The 25,052-nt window shown below is 46.3% G+C and overlaps 1 protein-coding gene and 1 non-coding gene across 2 annotated transcripts in view; both read right to left on the reverse strand.

Moving 5' to 3' along the window:
- Positions 1–1,612: 1,612 nt before the first annotated feature.
- LOC128416777 (U5 spliceosomal RNA) lies at positions 1,613–1,728 on the reverse strand. Its single transcript, XR_008331294.1, has one exon. It is a non-coding gene; the product is annotated as a U5 spliceosomal RNA (small nuclear RNA).
- A 4,122-nt stretch (positions 1,729–5,850) lies between these two features.
- Positions 5,851–25,052, reverse strand: part of SRMS (src-related kinase lacking C-terminal regulatory tyrosine and N-terminal myristylation sites) — a 43,229-nt gene continuing 24,027 nt past the window's right edge. The window contains exons 4-8 of the mRNA XM_053394507.1: positions 22,625–22,766; positions 21,420–21,575; positions 14,134–14,315; positions 11,705–11,861; positions 5,851–6,416 (exon numbers count right to left, since the gene is read on the reverse strand). Coding sequence (XP_053250482.1) covers positions 6,223–6,416; positions 11,705–11,861; positions 14,134–14,315; positions 21,420–21,575; positions 22,625–22,766 — 831 coding nt within the window. The 3' untranslated portion in view covers positions 5,851–6,222. The remainder of the gene's footprint in view (positions 6,417–11,704; positions 11,862–14,133; positions 14,316–21,419; positions 21,576–22,624; positions 22,767–25,052) is intronic.

A 25,052-nucleotide genomic window follows, 5' to 3' on the forward strand; every position in this document is an offset into this window, starting at 1 on the left:
TTTAGGATGGTTTGGAGGTCATCCTCTGAGCGTGTGCACACTACGTTGTCAGCATACTGAAGCTCTATGACGGAAGTTACGGTAACCTTACTCTTTGCTTTCAGCCTACTCAGATTGAAGAACTTTCCACCTGTTCGATATATAATTTCTACTCCAGTGGGGAGTTTCCCTTCGACAAAGTGTAGGATCATGGCAATGAAAATAATGAATAGAGTTGGGGCAATAAGACAACCCTGTTTAACACCTGATAACACTGAATGGTTCACTTTGAGAGCCATTGTTATCTGTGATCGTTGCTGTCATATTATCATGGAGGAGCCGGATGATGTTCACAAATTTATCCTGGCAGCCAATTTTTACAGTGTTGAAAGCCTTAGTCAGGTCAATAAACGCCATGTACAGGCGTTGGTTTTGCTCTCTGCATTTTTCTTGAAGCTGTTGAGTGGTGAAAATCATGCCCACTGTCCCCCTAGAAGGCTGAAAACCATTTTGGGATTCAGGAAGGGTCACCTCGGATATTGCTAAGAGACAGTTTGCTAAGATCCTTGCAAGAATTTTTCCGGCCACAGCTAATAAAGAGATGCCGTGATAGTTTCCACAATCCATTCTGTCACCTTTTTAAAAAGAGATTGACAATTCTGGCATCCCTAAAGTCTGCTGGGATCTCCTGTTTCTCTTTCACTTATTTTCTCCAGCATATATGCTCTTGCTTCTGATTTTGCAGCCCTGCATTGAACAAGGCAAAGGGAAGGTTGCTTCACATGCACAAGGTCCCAGCTTCAATCTCCAACATCCTCTGAGAACTAGGGGTATAGGGCAGTATACCAATTTAATAAATAAAATAAAATACCGTAAAATAAAATAAATATACAGGTAGGACTAGGAGACAGTACGTCTGGCAATATGTGGATGACACAAAGCTCTACTTCCCCATCATTGCTCTATTATATCTATTAAATTTGTATTCATCTGAAGAAGTCAGGGCAGTTGTTTTTTACTTTTCTGCTGTGGTTGCCATTGGATGGAGAGATCCAAAAGAAGGATGAACAAGATAAACGAACAAGCTCCAAATGCATCTCTCTTTTTTGGTGGGGGGAGACATCGTGCGGAACTACAAGCTCAGATTTGAGTAGTAGTAGAGCCTCACCAAGAATTGATGCTTTTGAATTCTGGTGCTGGAGGAGACTCTTGAGAGTCCCATGGACTGCAAGAAGATCAAACCTCTCCATTCTGAAGGAAATCAGCCCTGAGTGCTCACTGGAAGGACAGATCCTGAAGCTGAGGCTCCAAGACTTTGGCCACCTCATGAGAAGAGAAGACTCTCTGAAAAAGATCCTGATGTTGGGAAAGATGGAGGGCACAAGGAGAAGGGGACGACAGAGGACGAGATGGTTGGACAGTGTTCTCGAAGGTACCAGCCTGAGTTTGACCAAACTGTGGGAGGCAGTGGAAGACAGGAGGGCCTGGCGTGCTCTGGTCCAGGGGGTCACACAGAATCGGACACGGCTAAACGACTAAACAACAACAGAGCCTTACCAAGACTGACTCGTTGCTATTTGTACCTCCAAATAATCGACTAAGAACTAGTTCTATTTTTGCACCAAGAAAGGACAGCCCTGCCGAAGCAAGGCCTCAAAAAATTAGTTGAAAACTCATAAATGTTCCTCTCCACGGAAATCTTTAGTAAAAGGCGAAAGATTTATACGATCTGAAGAGAAACCAGAGTATGCCTTCTGCACCCGCACGGCACCAGCCCCCGCACGCGCGCCTGCCCCTGAGGTTACGGTGCCCTCGCCTGCGGGCCAAGATCGAAATGCCCGGGCGCCCCGGAATACGCTTTTCGCCCTCCCTGCAAGCGGCGTCCCCGCCACAGCCGGAACCGGCACCGAACCGGCGGGGCCCGGGAGAACCGCGTGGTGGTGGGCGCAAGGCATGCCGGTCGCGGCGGGATGCAAATGAGCACTCTCCGGCTCGTCCCGGGCCTCAGCCCCTCCCTCGCGAGGCCGACAGTGACGTGTGTGCAGCCGGCAAGCGCGGAAGGGAGCGCGGTCCGTGCTGCGCCCTCTGGCGGCGAAGTGCGGTATTGCGGCTCCGTAGCTCCTCTTCTAGTCTCGGGTCATTTGCGGAGAAACGTGGAGCGGGGCGGAGAGCATCGCTGGCGTTTCCCCTCCCGCCCTCCCTTCTTTGCCTGCACCCGCTCATGTCGGCCAGCTGTCTCGTGATCTGCTGCTTCTGCTGCCGCCGGGGCTCAGTATCGACGGCAAGGCGCTCTGCACGCGCCCAGAAGCACTCTGCCCTTTAGCGGGGAGAAAGAGCAGGGCAGAAAGCATCGCCCGCATTCCCTGTCTGGCGGTATTCTCCCTTCCCTCCTGGCTTGCACCCTGCCGTCCCAGGCAATTTATTCAGGATTTGCTGCTCCTCTGTGGCTCAGTAGCCACAGGAAGGCCCTCTGCACACGCTCAGAAACACTCTGCCCTTTTGCATGGAGAAAGAGCACGGCAGAAAGCATCGCCCGCATTTCCCTGGCTGAAGTTGCCCTTCCTTCCTTCCTTCCTTCCTTCCTTCCTTCCTTCCATAACAATAATAATTTTTATTTATACCCCGCCCTCCCCAGCCAAGGCCGGGCTCAGGGCGGCTAACAAGCAATAAATGAATACAACTTAAAAACAAGATTAAAATACAACATTAAAATATCGAAACATTAAAATATTAAAATGCAGCCCCATCACAGGAGGGGAAAGGAAAAAGAAAGAGAGGGAGGGAATCAAATTGGCTCCAAGCCAAAGGCCAGGCGGAACAACTCTGTCTTACGGGTCGTGCAGAAAGAAATCAGATCCCGCAGGGCCCTGGTCTCATGAGACAGAGCGTTCCAAGAGGCCGGAGCCAGTGTTGAAAAGGCCCTGGCTCTGGTTGAGGCTAATCTGACTTCCTTAGGGCCCGGGACCTCTAGGGTGTTGCTATTTATGGACCTTAAGGTCCTCTGTGGGGCATACTGGGGTCCCGTAGGTACGAGGGTACTAGGCACCTTGCTGTCCCAGGCAATTTATTCAGGATCTGCTGCCGCCGCTGTGGCTCAGAAGCGAGGGGTAGGCGCTCTGCATGCGCTCAGAAACACTCCTGCTCGTAGCTGTCAACGTTTTCCTTTTTTTAATGGACGTTTCCTTATTCCGAATAGGATTCCTCGCAAGAAAAGGGAAAAGTTGACAGCTATGCTCCTGCTGCAACTAAGCTCAGGAGGGATCAGAACCCGGAGCGGGAAATAAAAGGGAAATAAACTGCACCGGCCCCCCAGGCTTAGCTGAAATTCTCTTCTTTCCAGCAATCACCACATGGTGTCCTCCAACTGTTTCGAGCTCATGGGAACTGTAGTCCAAAACTTTTGGAGGACACCTGGTCTATGAAGGCTCAGTTCCTTACACACTTGTATCTTTGCTATCACTTGTAAGTACCGTTTTTTTCAAGGAACTGCATTCCACTGCTTTTTGCCTTCTTAAATCACATTTTTATTATCGCTGTTATTTTAGATGCAGCTGCAAACGCGAGTGACAAGTGCCTGTCTCATATAATCGTTACTAAAAGAAGCTTATCCGAAAAAGTACTACATGATGTAATTCTAAAGAGCTTGACTGAGAAGTCAGCCCCAGTCAGTTCAGTGGGATTTAACTTGCAAGTTATGTGTGCATGGGATTTGCAGCCTAAATTGCTGTAAAATCAGATTCCATGATCTCTATAATAGTCTCAAAAGGGCAGCAGTAAAATAAAATGCCATCTGCATATCTTTCTCCTGACCTTTGTGCCTGCCTTTCTGCTTTGTAATAAAAAGTTGATTTTTCCATTGCCCCACCTGTTGTAAATTGCTTTTATAGGACCTGGGAGGTTGCCGTAAAATACCATAGTAACGAAATGGACGTATTGCGTTCAGGCCTAAGAGAGCTTGACAAGAAAAGTGTGTTCATTGCAGGTTGATTGATCTTGGCATTACATTGGAATGAGCTCCAGAACAATATTTGACAATATGTTTCATTGAACACGGTATTAATATTTTTGCATGAGCGTAAGACGAGCCTGCTGGGTCAGGCCAATGGTCTATCCCGTCCAGACCCTGTTCTCATTGTAGCTAAACATAGTTGAGATTCCTGCATTGCAGCGGGTTGAGCTAGATGACCTTTGGGTACCTTGCAGATCTATTATTCTATGATTCTGTATGACTGTGGGAATCCTGCAAGCAGGGCCTGAGCCCAGGAAATGGTCACTGATAGCTTTGCCCATTAATTTGCTGCATGATTTGTATATCTCCCTGCTTATCTACACACACACACACACAATTTCAGCAAAAGGAGAGATGGATACAAATATTTTTTTTAAAAGCACCACACACACAGGTTTATATTAATTTAACAACTCTCTTCCAAAAGGTTATAGTCACTAAACACATCCATTTCTCCTTGCTAAATCTATATTAAAAAACACCGTATTTTTCTGTGTAGGTTTTTCCCATAAACTAGGTTTTTCCCATAAAAAATGATGTGAAAAATTAGGGGCGTCTTATACACAAATACATCTCCCCCCATTTTCTTAAATCTGAGTCTGTAAAAATAGGGGCCGTCTTATACATGGCTGTCTTACAGGTGGAAAAATACGGTAAATAAATTCATGGGATAGATGGACTTTGAACAGTTTTATATAGACATAGGCATTAAGACAAGGTGGGAGAGACATGTCCAAAAGGGGTGTGAAAATACATCCATGTGACTCTGCGGTCAAATGCATCTCACATTAAAACTCAACATAACTGGGGGGAGTGTATAACATGAAGTGGTTTGGTTTTTTTAAAAAAAACATGAAGAGCTTTCAGCTTTCTTATTATTCGATGGAAAAGAAACATACATTTCATCAAAGTTGGGACCAGTCAACTTGATTTATATGGACTGATCTGGCAGTGAAAGTAAGTTCTCCAAGTGCAGGGAAACTCATGTTCTTAATCCAGGGGTGAACTTGGCCTGTTAAGCCTCCTCATTTGTCCTCCTGGGCTCTTATGGGGGAAGCCACGGCGACTTCCATTACACCTGATGTCTTACGTGGTGTGAGGCTTCAAAGGAACAATTGGGAGCCTAAAGTGAGCTCTCCATTGTTCCTTTGCGGGAGCAGCTGATGGGAGCTTCATGTGACCCCAAAATTTTGGATCCCCTCCAAACTGTTGCCAATAACTCAGTTTGGGGGACAGCACAAAACACAGAGTTCGCAGCGCAAAACGATTCAAAACTAGCACAAAACTCTGGCCTCTTGTTTGGAGAGGATACAAAATTTCGGGGTCACACGTTAACGAAGCTTCCCGATGGGTGGTTGACGCGTTCCTTGCTCAAGGAGGGAGAAGTGGCTTCCATGCAGCTGAAACGTCTTCTTCCTCCCAGTGCTTAAATCCTTAATCAACACGTTGACCTTATTTTGTAGGAGGTGGTTAGCTAATGTGTTGTGCACTGACTCCAGTTGCAAGAGACCTCAGTTGGGCCTTACTCATCTGTAAGTTTGCCAGGCAGACTTGAGTAAGGCTCTGACCCAAATCCAAATATAATCACACCTTAGCCGTGAATGCATGCATCCTACTCAAAAGATGAGGCTGTTCAAACAGCGCTCAGCTGAACGGCAGTGAGTCGACAGCAGCGGTGACGTTTTTGGATGGCTACGTATGGACACAATGGTGTTTGGGGTTTTTTGCTTTGGGCAACTATTTGCCTACTATCATCTGTAAAATGGGGGCAACAGTGATCTGTCTCACAGCACTGCTAACAAAACAGAGACCTTTTGCTCTGCATTTAACAGGCTGCACCCAAAGGATAACATCATCTCCTGTTTCTTGGCACACATTTATTGAGTAATGAAAGTCAACTGGCACGCATGGCAAGGAATCCAATCTTAGTCCACGGTTTGCATGGGAAGGGTGCTGAAACGACTTCGCAATGGCGTCTTGGCTGTGCAGGATCTATAGCGAATTATCTTCTGGCAGGTGCAGGCAGCAAACCCAAAAGGGGCTGCCACCCCAGCCATAATCAGGGTATCTCGCGATGTAGCTTCACGAAAACAAGGCCTTCACATAACCCCAAGCTTCTTCCTGCAACAAGGCTGACATGAACTGGCTTCTTGTAGCAGTTCTGCCAATCCTGTAGGGGATATAGGATCTGCTGTCCATTTCTAAATGCCATTGGTGGCAATTTCTCCCCTCCTTCAAGAGAATGGGTAGTGACCCCATTTGTAGATGCAGAAGAGCATCTCTCTCAGGCTGTGGAAAGGCGGCCGGTCCTCCGGGTGGCTCTTCCAACACTCCAGCATGACGCCGTAAACCTCAGCGGGGCAGCTGTTGGGACGGGGGAGGCGGTAGCCCCGGGTGATCTGCTGGATAGTTTCTTGGTTGGTCATCCCTGGAAGCAAAACATATACAGTCATACCTCGGGTTACAGACGCTTCAGGTTGCGTTTTTCGGGTTACGGACGTGCCAAAACCTGGAAGTACCGGGTTACTGTGATGTTAACATATGAGAGTGCTGGAGGTGAAATAGTTAAACAGGTTACCCAATCAGAACCCAGGGGGTGGAGTCAGAGGGACTATAAAACCAGCTCTGGGAGGGGCGAAGGGGTGAGTTGGTTGGGAGTTGGGTGGTTGGTTGGAGTGGGAGTGAATTGGGATAGAGTCTGTGGGGAGGTTGAGTTAGGGTAGCGAAATAAGCTGAGTCAGGAACAGGAGCTAGGAAAACGAGTAAATATCTGAGAGGTGGTTTAGTGAGTGAGAGCAGGTAGCGGAAGTTATAGGTCTGGATAGGCATCCTATGATTGTAATGGACCGATACCGTTTATGAAACCACACGCTTGTTAAACTGCAATAAATAAACAGAAGTTTATGTTCCAATTTAACCCTGACTGGACTCAGTATTGTACCAGGTAGGGCCTGGGTGGCGGCAGCGAGAAATAAAGTGGTGGCACAGGGATCAATAGAGCGTGAAACCTCCGGGGACCCTGTGTGATCGCCACAGTTACGTCTGGGTTTTGGTGGTTGCGCATGTGCAGAAGTGCTAAACTGCGCTTTGCGCATAAGCACTGAATCGCAACCCGCATGTGCGCAGATGCCGCACTGAGGGTTGTGGACGCTGCGGGTTGCGAACGTGCCTCCCACACGGATCACGTTCACAACCCGAGCATCCACTGTATCCAGGTATTAGATAGATATTATTTATTACATTAATATATACATAAAAAGGTAAAGGGAAAGGACCCCTGGATGGTTAAGTCCAGTCAAAGGCAACTATGGGGTTGCAGCGCTCATCTCACTTTCAGGCCAAGGGAGCCGGTGTTTGTCCACAGACAGCTTTCCGGGTCGTGTGGCCAGCGCTTCTGGCGCAATGGGACACCATTACAGAAACCAGAGCACACGGAAACACTGTTTACCTTCCTCCCACACGGTACCTATTTATCTACTTGCACTGGCATGCTTTCAAACTGCTAGGTTGGCAGGAGCTGGGGCAGAACAACGGGCGCTCACTCCGTTGTGGGGATTCGAACCGCCGACCTGCCGATCAGCAAGCCCAAGAGGCTCAGTGGTTTAGACCACAGTGGCATCCGCAATATATACATTAAACACAGGCTTTGCCACAAGTAAGACCGCCGCGTTCCTCTATGCATGCCCAGAAACCTGGGGTGTTTTGTTGAAGGCAAGAGTCAGACATGGATAGCTCAGCTGGTTAGAGCGTGGTGCGAAGGTTGTGGGTTCGGGTCCTGTATGGGACAGCTGCAGATTCCTGAATTACAGGAGGTTGGATTGGATGATCTTCAGGGTCCCTTCCAACTCGACGAGTCTTTGATATTAGTCTATGATAGCCTTGCATCCAAGGATCAAATGCAGCCCTACAGGCCAAACCCCTCAGCAACTCTGCTTCTCATCTTGGGTCCTTGAACTCTGATAACCCCTCTTGCTGGATGGAGGACAGAGGCTGTGTGTGTGTGTAGACCCTATTGGCTTACTGAGCAAATGTAAAAATTTGCTCCGCCCTCTTGTTGCTGCCCCACCCACTTTTGACTCTTGCCACGCCTCCAAGGGTGAAGTTGCATAGAAGCAAATGCAAAAGCCCTTAGGCCAGTGATGGCCAAACTTGGCCCTCCAGCTGTTTCGGGACTACACTTCCCATCATCCCTGACCACTGGTCCTGTTAGCTAGGGATGATGGGAGTTGTAGTCCCAAAACAGCTGGAGGGCTGTTTGGCCATCACTGCCTTAGGCTGAAAGTGTTTGCTCAACCTGATTTAAGATGTGGGGCAGAACTGGGTTGTCAGCCAGGTTTTGTTCTCTCCTAGCTAGTGGGGGTAAGGAGACATTTTTCAATTCTTCGTCTTAGGGGGCTTCCAGACTGTCCCTGTTACATATTGCCAAATGCAGGTTGCTCTGTTAAGATCCCTTGGCAACAAATGCGGTTTCCTTCCAAAATATTGGGCTTTCTGTGACCGGGAAAGTGATGTGAAAATTCACAAGAAACTGTGGGGTGACATTACTTGATGTAGTGCTATATAATCCCCCCAGAAAACAATTCAGAATGAATGCTCCATAAAAAGGCTGTCTGCAAGGGATCCCGTTTTCTGATTATCTAATTACCTGGGAGGTAATTAGTCTGCAATCTCCAGTTTAAGTAGATCCCATGGCTGTAAAATCCAGCCTAATTTTTCCTTCCTCCAGCCGCTTTCCAAATTTGTGTAACGTCTTGCCTGATGAAGAGTTTTGGAGAACTTGAAAGTGAGTCACATTTTCCTGAGTTATTGATTGATCCTGATAAAGGTATTGCCCAGCGGTGGACTTTGGGTTAATTGGATCTCACATAGTTTATGTCCGTTCAGTTCTGAGATAACCTGAAGCAATTTAGATATTATTACCCACGCCTGAAATTCCTTTTAAAGTTTCTGTTATAAGAATTCGAAGGTCTCAGATATAAATTAAATGTTCATAAATGTACAAGGCAAACACATACCTAAATATATAAACCACGTCTCTGAAATAGTACAGGAAGCCATTTTGACTCTCCAAATAACCTCAAATATTCCTCTGCAGTAAGGGAGGAAAATGGGAAAAGCCTTCCCATTGTCCTTTTACTTGCAAACCCTGTCTTAGGGGCATATTTGTGTATTAATAGGGTGAGTCTGTGACCTGGATTCAGGAACTAAAGTATTAACCATCACAAAAGAATAGCCAGACTTCCCAGGTAAAGCAATCAGTGAACATTATAAGGTATCCTGGCAGACAGGATTTCTGTTGTAGATCGCCTCCTTCTGTGATGTATGTATGACGTTTTTGGGGGTGGTCTTGGGCTAGAGGGTGGGCAATTTCAAAAGTCTATACAGTGGTGCCTCGCAAGACGAAATTAATTCGTTCCGCGAGTCTTTTCGTCTTGCGATGTTTTTCGTCTTGCGAAATACGGTCCGTCGCAACTGCGCCTCTTCAAGCGGCTTTAAGAAAAAAGGGAACAAACTCGCAAGACGTTTTCGTCTTGCGAAGCAAGCCCATAGGGAAAATCGTCTTGCGAAGCATCGCAAAAAACGAAAAACCCTTTCGTCTTGCGCGTTTTTCGTCTTGCGAGGCATTCGTCTTGCGAGGTACCACTGTATAAGGGCTTGCGTACCATTGTTCAGGGTTCTCCTCTCTCCTGCATGTGGTAAGTGGAGACCCTGTTGCAACAGTTTAATAAAGATCAGGCTTACTAGCCGCTTTGCTTCTCAATATATTCTGGTTGGCCTCTGTATTTTCTCCTAGCGATAAGGGACCCACTTAAGGACTCCGTATGGGCTCTTGCATACCCCACAAGGCATAGGTAGGCAAATTAAGGTCCGGGGCCCGGATCCGGCCCAATTGCCTTCTCAATCTGGCCCGCGGATGATCAGGGAATCAGTGTGTTTTTACATGAGTAGAATGTGTGCTTTTATTTAAAATGCATCTCTGGGTTATTTGTGGGGCATAGGAATTTGTTCCTTTCCTCCCTTTTTCAAAATATAGTCCGGCCCCCACAAGGTCTGAGGGACAGTGGACCGGCCCCCTGCTGAAAAAGTTTGCTGACCCCTGCCATAAGGGAAAAGGAGCAGTTTCCCCCCCTATAACATTTCCAAGGCCTGCACGGCTCTGATTTTTAATCACTCAAAACTGAGTTCCCACCTTAGTGTGGAATGCCATTTTACACACGTTCAGGCTGCAAACCTAAAGTTGCTTAACACCCAGTATTTGCTGCTGAACGTGGTGGAACTTGACCTCTGAGCAGTACGATTGTGCTGTTCCAACTGTATTTCCGCTTTACTCAGCAAGCAAAGGGTATGTTCACATTCCTGCTTCCTCTGCATCCAGGTCACTCTCATAACTATAGTTTTTAGAGTCACATTCACACAACATTAGCCACAATCCATATCACTCCTCTTAGTCTCTTGGCAAATCCTGTCATTGGAAGCGGTTCTTTCCTTTCCGAACCAGCTTCAATCTGACCAGAAAGCTCGATGTGGAGTAAGCAGTAATGTGAACGTTTGAGACTGAGATCCAGCGCCGACGGCTTTCTGGCGGTTCCCTCATTGCGAGAAGTGAGGTTACAGGGAACCAGGCAGAGGGCCTTCTCGGTAGTGGCGCCCGCCCTGTGGAACACCCTCCCTTCAGATGTGAAGGAAATAAGCAGCTATCCTATCTCTAAAAGACATCTGAAGGCAGCCCTGTTTAGGGAAGTTTTTAATATTTAATGCTGTATTGTTTTTAACACTCGATTGGGAGCCGCCCAGAGTGGCTGGGGAAACTCAGCCAGATGGGCGGGGTATAAATAAATTATTATTATTATTATTATTATTATTATTATTATTAATTATTGAAACAGCCATCGCACATGCGCAGATGAGCACGCATGCACAGCTGACAGCTTCATAAATAGTAGTTTCTGGAGAATGGGGCTGCAGGGACACGGAAACCAAAAAGGTCACATGCATTGGGTGAAGACATCCCTGCTCCTTGTCCGATGTGAACAACACTGTGCAAATGCGGTTTGAAATGCAACTGTGTGGGGGGACCTTGCTTGGTGCTGACCTTTAAAGCCCTAAATGGCCTCAGCCCTGTATACCTGAAGGGGCGTCTCCACCCCCATCATTCAGCCCGGACACTGAGTTCCAGCGCCGAGGGCCTTCTGGCGGTTTCCTCACTGCAGGAAGTGAGGTTACAGCGAACCAGGCAGAGGGCCTTCTCGGTAGTGGCACCCGCCCTGTGGAACACCCTCCCTTCAGATGTGAAGGAAATAAGCAGCTATCCTATCTCTAAAAGACATCTGAAGGCAGCCCTGCTTAGGGAAGTTTTTAATGTTGGATGTTTTATCGTGTTTTCAATATTCTGCTGGGAGCCGCCCTGAGTGACTGGGGAAACCCAGCCAGATGGGCAGGGTATAAATAATAAATTATTATTATTATTATTGTTACTACTACTACTACTACTACTACTACTTCATTTTAAGCAACTAATCTGAACATACCCTAAGACAGGCTTCCTCAACCTCAGCCCTCTAGATGTTTTTGGCCTACAACTCCCATGATCCCTAGCAAGCAGGACCAGTGGTCAGGGATGATGGGATTGTAGACTCAAAACATCTGGAGGGCCGAGGTTGAGGGAGCCTGCCCTAAGATTACAGCAGGGCAATGACTGTTTCTTGAATACTTTACCTTCATATGGGCATTGTCCATACGTAAACACCTCATAGAGAAAAATCCCATAGGACCAAACGTCCGATTTTGGAGAGTAGGTCTGGTAGATGGCTGCTTCTGGCGCCGTCCATTTCACAGGGATCATGGCGTTGCCTGTGGTGGAATAAACATCATCCTGGAAGGAAGCCAAGATTGGGTTCTTAACAAGAGCCATCAAAATTATTCACCTGAAAGCTGCTTCTATACCTGAGGGTGTTTCCGGACTTCTGCTATTTTTGGGTGGTATTCAGTCATGTACCAGTAAATTCATAGTCACACAGTTTCAGCCACTTTCCCCGAACAACAAACTTTTTTGCAATAAGAAAAGCGAGAGAGAAATTCGCTGCAAGTGTGTGATAAACTCTTGCTAGGCGCCATATAGTCTAACCTCCCTGTAAACAAATCTGAATAAATAGACTGATGTTGTCTATCCTGCCTGCAAACTTTGCGTTGAGAAATCAGGACACATAAGAAGCTGGTTCTCTGGAAATGACCTCAGAAGCTAAAGCTGTCGAATGATCAAAGGCCTGTTCTAGCAACTACATCTTGTGTTCTTGGCCAAATACCGTATTTTTCGCTCTATAATACGCACCAGATCACAAGACACACCTAGTTTTTGGAGGAGGAAAACAAGAAAAAAAATATTCTGAATCTCAGAAGCCGGAACAGCAAGAGGGATCACTGCACAGTGAAAGCAGCAATCCCTCTTGCTGTTCTGGCTTCTGGGATAGCTGTGCAGCCCGCATTCGCTCCATAAGACGCACACACATTTCCCCTTACTTTTTCCCCTTTTTAGGAGGGAAAAGGTGAGTCTTATAGAGCAAAAAATACGGTATTTGATACCAAGGGACAGTTTTAAGCAGAATTTGAGCACGCATTTAAAGGAGCCCCTTCCACCTTCTTCCTTTCATGTTATGCCACCACAAATTTGTAAGTGCCAAAATGATTTCAGTTCCATGGCTAGAGTAGCTTCTGGGGTGAGGGAAATTGGATTGAGGCTGTGAGTTGGTGTTGGGGAATTAGGACTGCTTCCCCGTAGAAAGCAGGTTCAATCTAATTGTCCTTCCCATAGCTGATTTAGCAAAAAAAGAAGACTTAAGGAAATGCCATAATGCATCTCACACATCAGATTTAGCTGCCACATTTTTGCCTTCAGGAAGGGCACACTGGCCCTATGCTGCTGTTATAAGAATTAAAGGTCTCAGATATATAAATTAAATGTTCATAAATTTACAAGGCAAACACATACGTAAGTATATAAACCACATGTCTGAAATAGTACAGGAGAGCAAAGCTGAAAGCCATTTGGACTCTCCCAAATTGACCTCAGATGGGGAAGGAAATGGGAAAGTCTCTCCATTGTCTTTTGCTTACCTGTCTTAAGGGCATATTTGTGTATGAATAGGGTGAGCCTGTGACCTGGATTCAGGAATTAAAGTATTTAACATCACAAAAGAATGGCCGGGATGCCCAGGTAAAGCAATCATCGACCATTATCGGGTATCCTGGCAGACAGGATTTCTGTTGTAGACTGCCTCCTTCTGAGATGTAGGTATGATGTTTTTGGGGGTGGTCTTGGGCTAGAGGGTGGGCAATTTCAAAAGTCTATATAAGGGCTTGCACACCATTGTTCTGGGTTCCTTCTCCCTCCTGTTTAGGGAAACTTTTAATGTTTAATAGGTTATTGTATTTTAGTGTTTTGTTGGAAGCCGCCCAGAGTGGCTGGGGGGACCCAGCCAGATGGGTGGGGTATAAATAATAATAATAATAATAATAATAATAATAATAATAATAATCCTGCATGTGGTGAGTGGGGACCCTGTTGCAACAGTTGAATAAAGATCAGGCTTATTAGCTGCTTCGCTTCTCAATATTCTCTGGTTGGCCTCTGTTACTTTCTTCTACCAATAGAGAACCCACTTAAGAACTCTGTACGGGCTCTTGGATACCCCATAAGAGAAGAAGAAGAAGAGTTTGGATTTGATATCCCGCCTTTCACTCCCTTTAAGGAGTCTCAAAGCGGCTAACATTCTCCTTTCCCTTCCTCCCCCACAACAAACACTCTGTGAGGTGAGTGGGGCTGAGAGACTTCACAGAAGTGTGACTAGCCCAAGGTCACCCAGCAGCTGCATGTGGAGGAGCGGAGACGCGAACCCGGTTCACCAGATTACAAGACTACCGCTCTTAACCACTACACCACACTGGCTCTCAGGAGCAGATTTTGTTTACATCACTGCAATAAAAGTGGGACAATACCTCTTCCTGCCCCCGCTCCTGAACATATGCAGTATGAAAAGTTGCAAAAAGCACATTGTGGTTTCTTTCATATATGCGCATGCGAAGCCCTTCAGTGAAAGGAGTTAGATAGGCAGGAATCAGCCATGTCTCCAAGGCTTCCTGGAACAAACCTTGAGGAGCCTGGCAAGACCAAAGTCTGCGATTTTGCAAGCGAGATCTTCTCCCACCAGAATGTTCCTGGCTGCTAAGTCTCTGTGGACAACGTGTTGTTCTTCCAAGTAGGTCATGCCATCGGCCACTTGGCAAGAGATGCTGAGAAAGTGGTGTGTGGTCAGTTCCTTCCCTGCTGCACCTACAAACAAACAAACAAACAAACAGAAGGAGTGAGTTAACTTCCACTAATCGCCAAAACTGGTTCAAACTTTGAATTGGAAGCATGGAAAAGACTATGGAAGGAGGGTTTGAGATTTACAGGACGTATGGCTCTAAAGGAAAACTTGTTAAAAATGATGTATAGATAGCATTTGACGCCAGTAAAGTTAGCTAAAATGTATAGAAAAAGATGAAGAAAATGGTGAAAATGTAAAAAAGTAGATGGGAATTATTTTCATATGTGGTGGACCTGTGATAAGGTTAAAAATTTTTGGGAATCAATTTATAATGAACTCAAAAAAATATTTAGGTATACTTTTCCCAAAAGACCGGAAGCGTGTCTATTAGGTTTAATAGGAATGGAAATAAAAATGGGAGACCAAAATCTGTTTATATATGCTACGGTCACCGCAAGAACCCTCCTGGCCCAAAGATGGAAAACACAAGACATACCAACCATCCAGGAGTGGCAGGTGAAGTTGACAGAATATGCAGAATTTGCCAAATTGTCAGGGAGGATCCGGGACCAGGGAGATCAAAGATACCAAAATAATTGGAGTAAATTTATTGAATATTTAAAGGAGAATTGTAAAGAGGTCAAGACACTAGCAGGATTGACATAATACCTTCAATGTATAATAATACTATTGTGAGAATGATGTGCGTGATAGAAAGGGGTTAAATATACCAATTGCAGGGAGGGAGGGGAGTCGCGACTCGGCAGAGTCCAAGGGAATGTATGGCATTATTAATATGGTTTGTTGGAAGAGAATATGTAAGGAAAACAATAAAAAATTACTTGAAATTTTTTTTAAATAAATATTAATAGGCTTATAAAATTTCAAAAAAACCCCCAAAAAACTGGTTCAAGCCTCACTTGCTGTTTTTTATACTTCTGGTGCAAACAGGAAACAGGTGACATTCTCCTTGCTCTCTTGAAGACCTTGTCTTCAACACATGCATATGAGCATAAGAAGAGTTGTGCTGGATGAGGCCAAAGTCTCATCTCGTTCTGCACCTTGGGTTTTTTGTTCTTTTAAATAAATTTATTCATATTATATTATTGCAATCTGTTGCCAAAAGGCATGTGGAGGGGAGAATGGGTAATAAAATAATTCTATAGTGCCATGCAGTGCTTTTTTTTACTAAAAATATGTTTAGGGGTATTCTCATTTTGACTCAAGAAAAATCACCATTTTATAGTTCAAATCGGGGGAACTAAATACAGTAAATGGACAAAAGAACAAAGATTCACAAAATGTTTAGGGGTATGCATACTCCTGTGTCCCCCCAGAAAAAAAGCACTGGTGCCAAGACTAAATTTTAAAGGAAAAATATATTTACATTGTCATTCCAGAAATGTAAGAATAAGGCCCATTCCTCAATAAATTTGTTTTCTTGATTTTTATGTAATGTGTTTTTCTTATATGTAAGTTTTATCATTAAGATAGTTTGCCAGGTTTTCCATAACCAATGAGTTATGGGTTATTGTTTTCCATTTTTGTGCAATGCACTGTTTTGCTGTTGTTAGCCCCATAGCAATGAGTTGTAAATCATTATTAATGACTTCAGAATGATGAAAAAGAGAGTTATTTTAGGCTTTCTTGGGAGATCATAAGCTGTAATGGGTAAAGGGACCCTTGCCCATTAGGTCCAGTCGTGGCCGACTCTGGGGTTGTGGCGTTCATCTCGCTTTATTGGCCGAGGGAGCCGGCGTACAGCTTCCGGGCCATGTGGCCAGCATGACTAAGCCGCTTCTGGCAAACCAGAGCAGCGCACGGAAACACCATTTACCTTCCCGCCGGAGCAGTACCTATTTATCTACTTGCACTTTGACGTGCTTTCAGACTGCTAGGTTGGCAGGAGCAGGGACCGAGCAACGGGAGCTCACCCCGTCGCGGGGATTCGAACTGCCGACCTTCTGATCGGCAAGTCCTAGGCTCTGTGGTTTAACCCACAGTGCCACCCGTGTCCCTCATCATAACCTGTACTTGTGTGCATAATGTTCATAAAATTTTTCATCATGTTTTCTGTTATGTACTGATGTTCTCACCCTGGGCCAGCAGGGGGATACTGTAGATAGTTATGCAAATGAAGGATCGAAAGTGACGTTCTGTGATTGGATAGTTTGTATGCAAATGAAGGATCGAAAAGTGACGTTCTGTGATTGGATAGTTTCAGAAAGTTGCAACAGTTACAATTGTTCTGGAGCTCTATATAAGCAGGCTGACTGAGCTCCTCAGTTAGTTCTGTTCTGGCATCTGAATAAAGAAGAGCTGTTTGAAGAATCGCTGTGTCGTCTGATATGTTCACCCACAACTTAACCTTTTCAGTGGCCCATGAGATGCCTATGGGAAGCCTGCAAACAGGACCTGAGTGTAACAACCCTCCCTCTGCTAATGATCTCATGCGAGTGTCATTCAGAGACACCTTGCCTCTACCTTGCCACCTTGCCTGACAGTAGGGGGAGAACCATGGTTGGTAGCCACCCACTGGGAGCCCGTTCCTCCAAAAATTCATCTAATCTGCTTTGAAGCCTCTCTAGACTTCGGGGGAGCTTGAGCTCTGATGCTTTGGAGAATCAAATACATTCTCAATAGAGTCAATTTTCTTAAAATAATATTCTCGGGTTTCGGCAGGTGCACAATTAAACAAGGAGTTGACATCCTGATTTGTGGCTTAGTCACTGCTCTGCCTCAGGCCTTTGTCTTATAATGTTGTCATATTTCAGGACATCCTGAAAGCTATTTTTTAAAAAACCAAAACAAAAACACAAAGAAACTTTGATTTTTCAGTTGTCTATTCTGCCTTTGAAATCCCATTAACTTCTGGGAAAATGTCCGGACGTATGGCAGCCCTAAAGGGTATTAGGCATAGATGAAATTCTCATTCCAGGTTGTGTAAAAAAACCACACCCTGCAATTTCTCAGAGTACTGGCTTCTTTGCTATTGAGACGAGTGGAGAAGGCCTTGATGCTGCCACCCTCAGAGGTCTGGTGTGCAGTGGTTTGTGGTGGAGACTTCTCTGCGGTGGCCCCCGAACTGTGGAACTCCTTCCCCATTAAGGTCTATCTGGGCTGAGTCTTTGCAGCTTATTTATTGATTTAATTTGTCAGTTGCTTTATCTTGCCCAAGGCAACCCAATGCAACTTACAACCAACCAACCAACCAACCAACCAACCAACCAACCAGACAGACAATAACTCCCTATATGGATACATTAAAGGCAAGAGAAATAAAGAAATACATTAAAAAACATCCCACTCACTTCTAAAAGGCCCCAGATTAAAGTGCTAATTTGCAGTTCTCCTCCCTGCATGTAAAGCAGGGGTCAGCAATTTTTTTCAGCAGGTGGCCGGTCCACTGTCCCTCAGACCTTGTGGGGGGCCGGACTAGATTTTGCTGAAAAAAATGAACGAATTCCTATGCCCCACAAATAACCCAGAGATGCATTTTAAATAAAAGGGCACATGTAAAAACACGCTGATTCCTGGATCATCCATGGGCTGGATTTAGAAGGCGATTGGGCTGGATCTGGCCCCCGGGCCTTAGTTTGCCTACCCATGGTGTAAAGGCTCATCCCCACTTCCACTTGCCCAGCGACTCCCCTGTTCCCTGGAGAAACCCGCTTTTTACCACTGAATCGGAATTTCTGCGGATCGGGTCATAGCTGCCAACTTACACATTTGAAAATAAGGGACCAGCAGCCAAAATAAGGGATTTTCCGGGCACAGGTAGGTTCAACTTCTGAGCCAAAGGCAGAAAGCCCAACCAGCAGCCAAACGAAGCCTCAAGCGGTGGTTCCCACAGCGCAGCAACCCGGCAAAGGGGATGCAGCAAGGAAACCACCATCACCTCTCTGCTGGGAAGCGCTGAGCAAAGGCGAGTCCCCAGGCAACACGGCCGATTTGATCAGCACAAGACATGCAAGCTCCACCCCCCAGTCGTTCTTAGACTCCTTATTGGGTGAGCAATGCAGCCAAGCAACGCAGTTGGAGCCTCCCTCCTCCCTCCTGGCTGGCAGGGAGGGAGGGAGGGAGGGAGAGGAGCTGCTTCCTTTGAAACCCGGGAAATTTAAGGGACATCATCAATAAGGGACAGCAGTGGGACATGGTGCTGGGATAAGGGAGTTTCCCGCCAAATAAGGGACGGTTGACAGCTATGGATCGGGTGCATCATTAAAAAACAACAGTGAAATAAGAAACCAATGCAATTTTAATTCCCAACCTCCGGGTGACATCATGGTGCAATAAGGAAGTTCATTATTAGACAAAGCTAGTGTTGGGGAGTCGTTTAGCCAAGAAGAGTGACTGCTCTCCCTCATCAGTGGGGCTCCTAGACCTGTTCTCCTTGGGAGTTGTCCCTCCTTGGGTAACAAAGAAGAACTGAGAAGGAGGTCAAGTTGTTCACCGCAGATTGTCTTTCGCGAACGAACGCCCTACTTTGCAAGCTGTTCAACCGGCTTCCTGGGCCAAACCTTTCTCAGCTGGGAGGAAAAGGCGAGAGAGAATATTTGCACCACAGGGGTGTTCTTTTGTTGTGGTTGCCACCTGGGTGCTGAAAGGGGAGGTGCCCTTTCACGAGATCTGTACAGACAAATTGAAACATCCTGGCTGCCCAGGAGGGAGGAGATTTTGGGGGTGTTGTGCTCGTCCTAAGCATCAATTTTCTCTAGCGAACCCGTGAGTTATAAACATTGTGCAACAAAGCGCAGGAGCTGGAACTGGGTGCTTTTGAAAGGTGATGCATTGTGGGCCAGGAGAGAAAATAAAGGCCTGCGCATGTAATGCTTATACACACACATGCACACGGACATTCCAGAGAGCCAAATAGGCTTCCTCATTGCTCGGACATTTGTTGCAATGTGCAATCCTTCTACTTAGATGTAGGTGGCAGCTACAATGATTTCTCAAGGTGTGCTCACTTCACAACGCACCCATTGATTGATGTGGAACGTGGTGTGATAGGAATTTTGAGGTCTTAGATACACGTTAAATGTTCATAAGTGTACCAACCAAGCACGTACATAGATCAGCACAGGAAGACCGACCTGAAACCATTTTTGATTCCCAAACGGACCAAATGTTTTCTCTGCAAGGTCAAAGGAACATGGAAAAGCCTCCCCATTGTCTTTTCCTTCACAAATCCTGTCTTAAGGGCACATTTAAGATATGAATAGGGTGTGAGCCTGTGACCTGGCTCAGGAACTAAGTATTTATCATTACAAAAGACTGGCCAGGCTCCCCAGGCAATCCAATCAAGTGACCATTAAACAGGTAACCTGGCAGACAGGAGGTAAACAAAGCACTCAGATTTCTGCTGTAGACCACCCTTTCTGTAATGTAGGTATGATGTATCTGGGGGTGGTCTTGAGCTCCAGGGCAGGGAATTTAAAATGTCTATATAACGCCTTGCGCGCCATTGTTCTGGGTTCCTCCTCCGTCCTGCGTGTGGTGAGTGAGGACCCTGTTGCAACAGATCATTAAAGATCAGGCTTACTAGCTGCTTTGCTTCTCAATATTCTCTGGTTGGCCTCTGTTATTTTCTCCTACCAATAGGGAACCTACGTAAGGACTGTATATGGGCTCTTGGGTACCCCATAAGGGGGAAAAGGGCAGATTTTTGTTTACAACAGTGGCGTGTGTTGTTGAAGCACTGTGACTTGCAACCGTGTGCATATCTGTTTTGCACCCACAAAATTCTCTTCAAAACTACTTTTATTTTATGCATAGACTTCAGGGTCCTGATGCACACATCTTTTAAAGTATCTATTAGACAGGCTTCGCTTTAAGCATGATTTGGGGAGGGGCGCATGTGTTGTGGGTGGGGCCTTACTGTGAGCATGTTTGGGCTCTTTTTTTTGCCTTGTGGCACAGAGGAAGAGGGCTGTGTGGCTCAATGAAGTCACAAATAAGTCATCTGGCAGGGACAGGCGAAGGCATGCTGAGCACCTAAGCTAAGTCAGGTTTCACAGCGTTACCAAAATGTGAATGATTCTAACAGGAAGGACAATGAAAATGGAAATAATAAAGTTTTATATGTGCATATATACTGGCACATAGGCAAGAATGCAACTTAAAACTAAGGGCCAGATTTAACTAACCTGCTGCCAGCAGAAGTCAACACAAGGACTCCTGCTATTGCAAAATCCAAAAGATAGAGAGTTTTTGAGCTATTTTAAATGAAATTCGCCAAAATCTACACTTCCAGCGATTTCTGCCTGGACACTGTTTCCGAGGCCCGAATACCAGTTATGTCTGGGGAATTTTAGACGTATGGCAACCCTAACCATCTCCCATATTTCCCTGTACCTATCTCACGCAGCTCTGTTTACGTTCTGCTGCAGTTCGTCTTTCGCCAAACCACTCTTCGTCTTGCTGTTCGCTGCAGTAAAACTTGTGCAATTTATGCAACAAATTACGTAACTTCTGCAGGCTACGTAAGCTATGTTGTCGTGCTATTGTGCCAAGTTTGTTTCAGCGCAAAAGAAACGCGTTGCAAATAGGGAAAGATGTAATGGGTTATGTACCGTTTGTGGCAGGGACGAGGGTGGCGCTGTGGGTTAAACCACAGAGCCTAGGAATTGCCGATCAGAAGGTTGGCGGTTCAAATCCCTGCGACAGGGTGAGCTCCCGTTCCTCGGTCCCTGCTCCTGCCAACCTAACAGTTCGAAAACACGTCAAATTGCAAGTAGATAAATAGGTACCGCTCCGACGGGAAGGTAAACGGTGTTTCCGTGCACTGCCCTGGTTCGCCAGAAGCAGCTTAGTCATGCTGGCCACATGACCCGGAAGCTGTACGCCGGCTCCCTCGGCCAATAAAACAAGATGAGCGCCACAACCCCAGAGTCGTCCGGGACTGGACCTAATGGTCAGGGGTCCCTTTACCTTTACCTTACTGTTTGTGGCAACAACAATTGCGATATGGTTGTATTTGCTGGATTAATTTTCATTCTGCACATGGGGTGAGGAAGTGGATCTCAGGAATTTTAGCTCTTGTTTCCACTTTTTTTGCTGGGATTCTCTGACATCCCTGCACTTTGATGGGGCATCAAGTTCAGGGCAACTGCTGGAGCGATACTCACTGTTGAGGTAGCTATGTAGGTTCCCCTTCCTCATCAGCTCGGTGACGATGTAGACAGGTTCTCCTACAGAGCAGATGGCCAGGAGTTTGATGAGCCTCGTGTGTTTCAGACATTTCAAGTTCTGAATCTCTTTGGCAAAGTCATCTCTCATGTCAGCTGTGGAAGAAAGACCAAAACGCTGCAGGGATGAAAGGTTTCTCAAGGAAATTCTATGAGTTCCAGGAAAGTAGCTTACCCCTCACAGATCTACAATTCCCAGCACACTTCACAAACTTGGGAATCTTTGTGGGTATGTGTGCTTTACACGTATGGTGTGTCCCAGGGCTGGGTTTAGATTTGATGAGGCCCTAAACTACTGAAGGTAATGGGGCCCTTTATATATCCAGCTGTCCTTCGTCAACAACAAATTGTCACTGTTTTTTGTGTTGGATATATGCTATATGGTAGTTTATGGACCTAATAGGTATCTGAAGTGATTTGCACATGTTGCCGTGCAACCAGTCCATGCAGAATGTAGGCACCCTATACAGTGGTACCTCAGGTTACATACGCTTCAGGTTACATATGCTTCAGGTTACAGACTCCGCTAACCCAGAAATATTACCTCGGGTTAAGACCTTTGCTTCAGATTAAGAACAGAAATCGTGCTCTGGCGGTGCAGCGGCAGCAGGAGGCCCCATTAGCTAAAGTGGTGCTTCAGGTTAAGAACAGTTTCAGGTTAAGAATGGACCTCCGGAATTAAGTACTTAACCCGAGGTACCACTGTATATAGAAATGAGCAAACCAGTGATATTTTAGGGAGCAGGTGAGGCCCATTACTTACATCATAGGAGCCTACACAACACAAAACACTGTTGCGGTATGTAGGTTTTATTTTATTTGTTTTTTTATCTTCCATTTTGGAAATGTACATCCAGTTTTTTCTCCTTTAATTTTTTTTGGGCCCCCCAAGAGAGTGGGGCCCTAACCTATAGCTTATTTAGCTTATATGTAAATCTGGCACTGGTGTGTCCACAGCCTGTATTGGACTCCCATTCGCATGAGTCCCAGCCGGTGTGAGCAATGGCCAGAGATGATGGGATGTCCCCAGCCCTACCTGACGATGCTGAGGGTTGAGCCAGGAACCTTCTGCTGTACCCCTGAGCTACAGCCCATCCCTGAAAGAAGGATTCCACAACCAATGGCATGTTCTGCACCCCACAAACCTTGCTTCATGATTTTGATGGCCACCGGCACTGTGTTCTTCCACGTTCCTTCCCACACCTCTCCGAAGCATCCTTCGCCCATCTTCCTCCAGAGCTGGAACTCTGAGCGGGGACGTTCCCATTGGTCCGTCTCAGTAGGCCTCTGAAAAAGGGCAGGCACATGGGGGGGGGAATACGTGTTAGGAGCGTCCTACTCTCGTGTAGGACCCTGGCAGAGACGCATGCTCACCTGGCATGTTCTCTTCCTCCTGGTCGATCGTTCGGGAGCTTCAAAAGCTTTCTTCTGCCCGAACATCACAGCGAATGATGCCAAAAGGCATTAGTACACTTAGGGATCCGCAGAGTATTCACAGTTTGCGTAACAGAACTCAGTAGCACAGCATTTTGGCTAATCTACGTTTATTTACATATAATATACTCGGAGCATTCTGCTTTAGCTCCTTCATCTTTCTTATCAGACAGTAAAGAGAGAAAGAACAAAGGACAATAGTCCCACTTCATGGAACACAGTACAGTCATATCTCATGTTACGTTTGCTTCACGCTGAGCGTTTTCAGGTTGCGTCCTGCGGCGAACCGAAAATACTGGAAAGAGTTACTTCCGGGTTTCGCCACTCGCGCATGTGCAGACGCACAAAATCGCGAATCGCGACCTGCGCATGCACAGACGCGGGTTGTGTTCTGCTCATGTTGCAAAAGGGCCTCCGGAACGGATCCTGTTCGCAACCAGAGGTACCGCTGTAATACCAAAACATCCTGTCTCCATCACTTCCCACACTGTGGAATGAAAACACACACCATCATGTGATAGACAACAATCCCATGACTGCAGACAAGGGGAATAAATCTCCAACAATACTGACACTGTAAACCTGCCCAGGCAGAAGGGCCTACCTGAAGGCTGGTGGGCTCTCCATCAGGGTTTTTTAAAAACAAAGGTAGGATGGCCATCTGTTAGGGATTTATTAGCTGTGATGCTTCCCTACATTGAAGGAATGGCCTTGTGGGTCCCAACTCTATGATTCTGTGGATAAGGTGATTGACAGGTCATACACCACAGGAAATGGTTACTTCTTGAGCCATATAATAAAGAATGCACATTTGCAACTTGGAATTGTACGTGGGGAATTGCATTCTCGCTTTTAACCAAGAAAATCTGAAATGCAGTACATTCAGTGATCATTTTGCATGCGTCCAGTTGATGCATGACCCCTGATACATGGGTCGTTTTGGATTTGGAAGAGGGCAGAATGGGGGGTTGGGACAGGGCGCAACTGGGCAGAGCAGGATTATGTGTGCTCTACGGATGCGCGCAGGGGTCAGGAATAAAACCCCCATGCAAAATGGTGTCCGCCAGTACAAGAAGGTGGACTCTGATCTTTGCAAAGTTAGATGATCTCAGGTCCACTGATTTCAATAGACTTGGGTCAGGGGTCAACAATGGTTTTAGGTCCAAGGGCACCATGGATGTCACCCCCTCACTTCTCTCTCCCTCCGGCGGATCTTTCCCGCTGAGAGGCGGACAGAAAGGAAGCGTGCCAACACACTCTGTGTTCCTCCAGAGGATATGAGTAAATGTCTGATCCATTACAATTAATATGAGCCTTGAAAAGAACATAGAGCAGAAGGAGGAAGTGAGGAAGAGTGTCATTCTTGCCATTTCCTCCTTCAGCTCTATGTACCGTATTTTTCGCTCCATAAGACACACCTGACCATAAGACGCACCTAGTTTTTAGAGGGGGAATGCAAGGAAAAAAATATTCTTTAAAGGGAGCTCTGAGCAGAGCCTGTATGCATCCCAGGCTCTGCTCAGCGCTCCCTTTCACGAGCCGCATGGAGCGTGTGTGCGGCGCTTGCAGGCTTTTCCCCGAGGAGGGAGAAGGGCAGCCCATTGCTGACGGGCTGCCCTTCTCCCACCTCAGGGAAAAGCCCCCAAGAGCCACACACACGCTCCGCGCGGCTCGTGAAAGAGAGCGCGGCTCTTGGGGGCTTTCCTGGGAGGTGAGGGAAGGGACTGAGGGGCTAAGCCAGAAGCTAGAACAGCAAGAGGGAGTGCTGCACAGCGATCCCTCTTGCTGTTCTGGCTTCTGCGATAGCTGCGCAGCCTGCATTCGCCCCGTAAGACGCACACACATTTCCCCTTAGTTTTTAGGAGGGAAAAAGTGCATCTTATAGAGCGAAAAATACGGTACTTTTCAAGGGAGAAGAAGGTAACCAGCCTCATGACCAGGACAGACAGACAGGGACATTGAGAAGAGGGCTCAGGTGTTTTATGAGCACTATGGGAATAACTTAAGGGTGCCATTATGCCCACGGGCACCATGTTGGAGACCCTGGATTAAGTATTTCTAACTCTGCACAAGATCAGGCTGTTTGGTTTGAAGGGCTTGGTTCTGCTTAGCATCCAAACTCCTGGGAAAGAAATGTAA

Source organism: Podarcis raffonei, chromosome 6 (genome assembly GCF_027172205.1).
Source record: "Podarcis raffonei isolate rPodRaf1 chromosome 6, rPodRaf1.pri, whole genome shotgun sequence".
Classification (NCBI taxonomy): domain Eukaryota; kingdom Metazoa; phylum Chordata; class Lepidosauria; order Squamata; family Lacertidae; genus Podarcis; species Podarcis raffonei.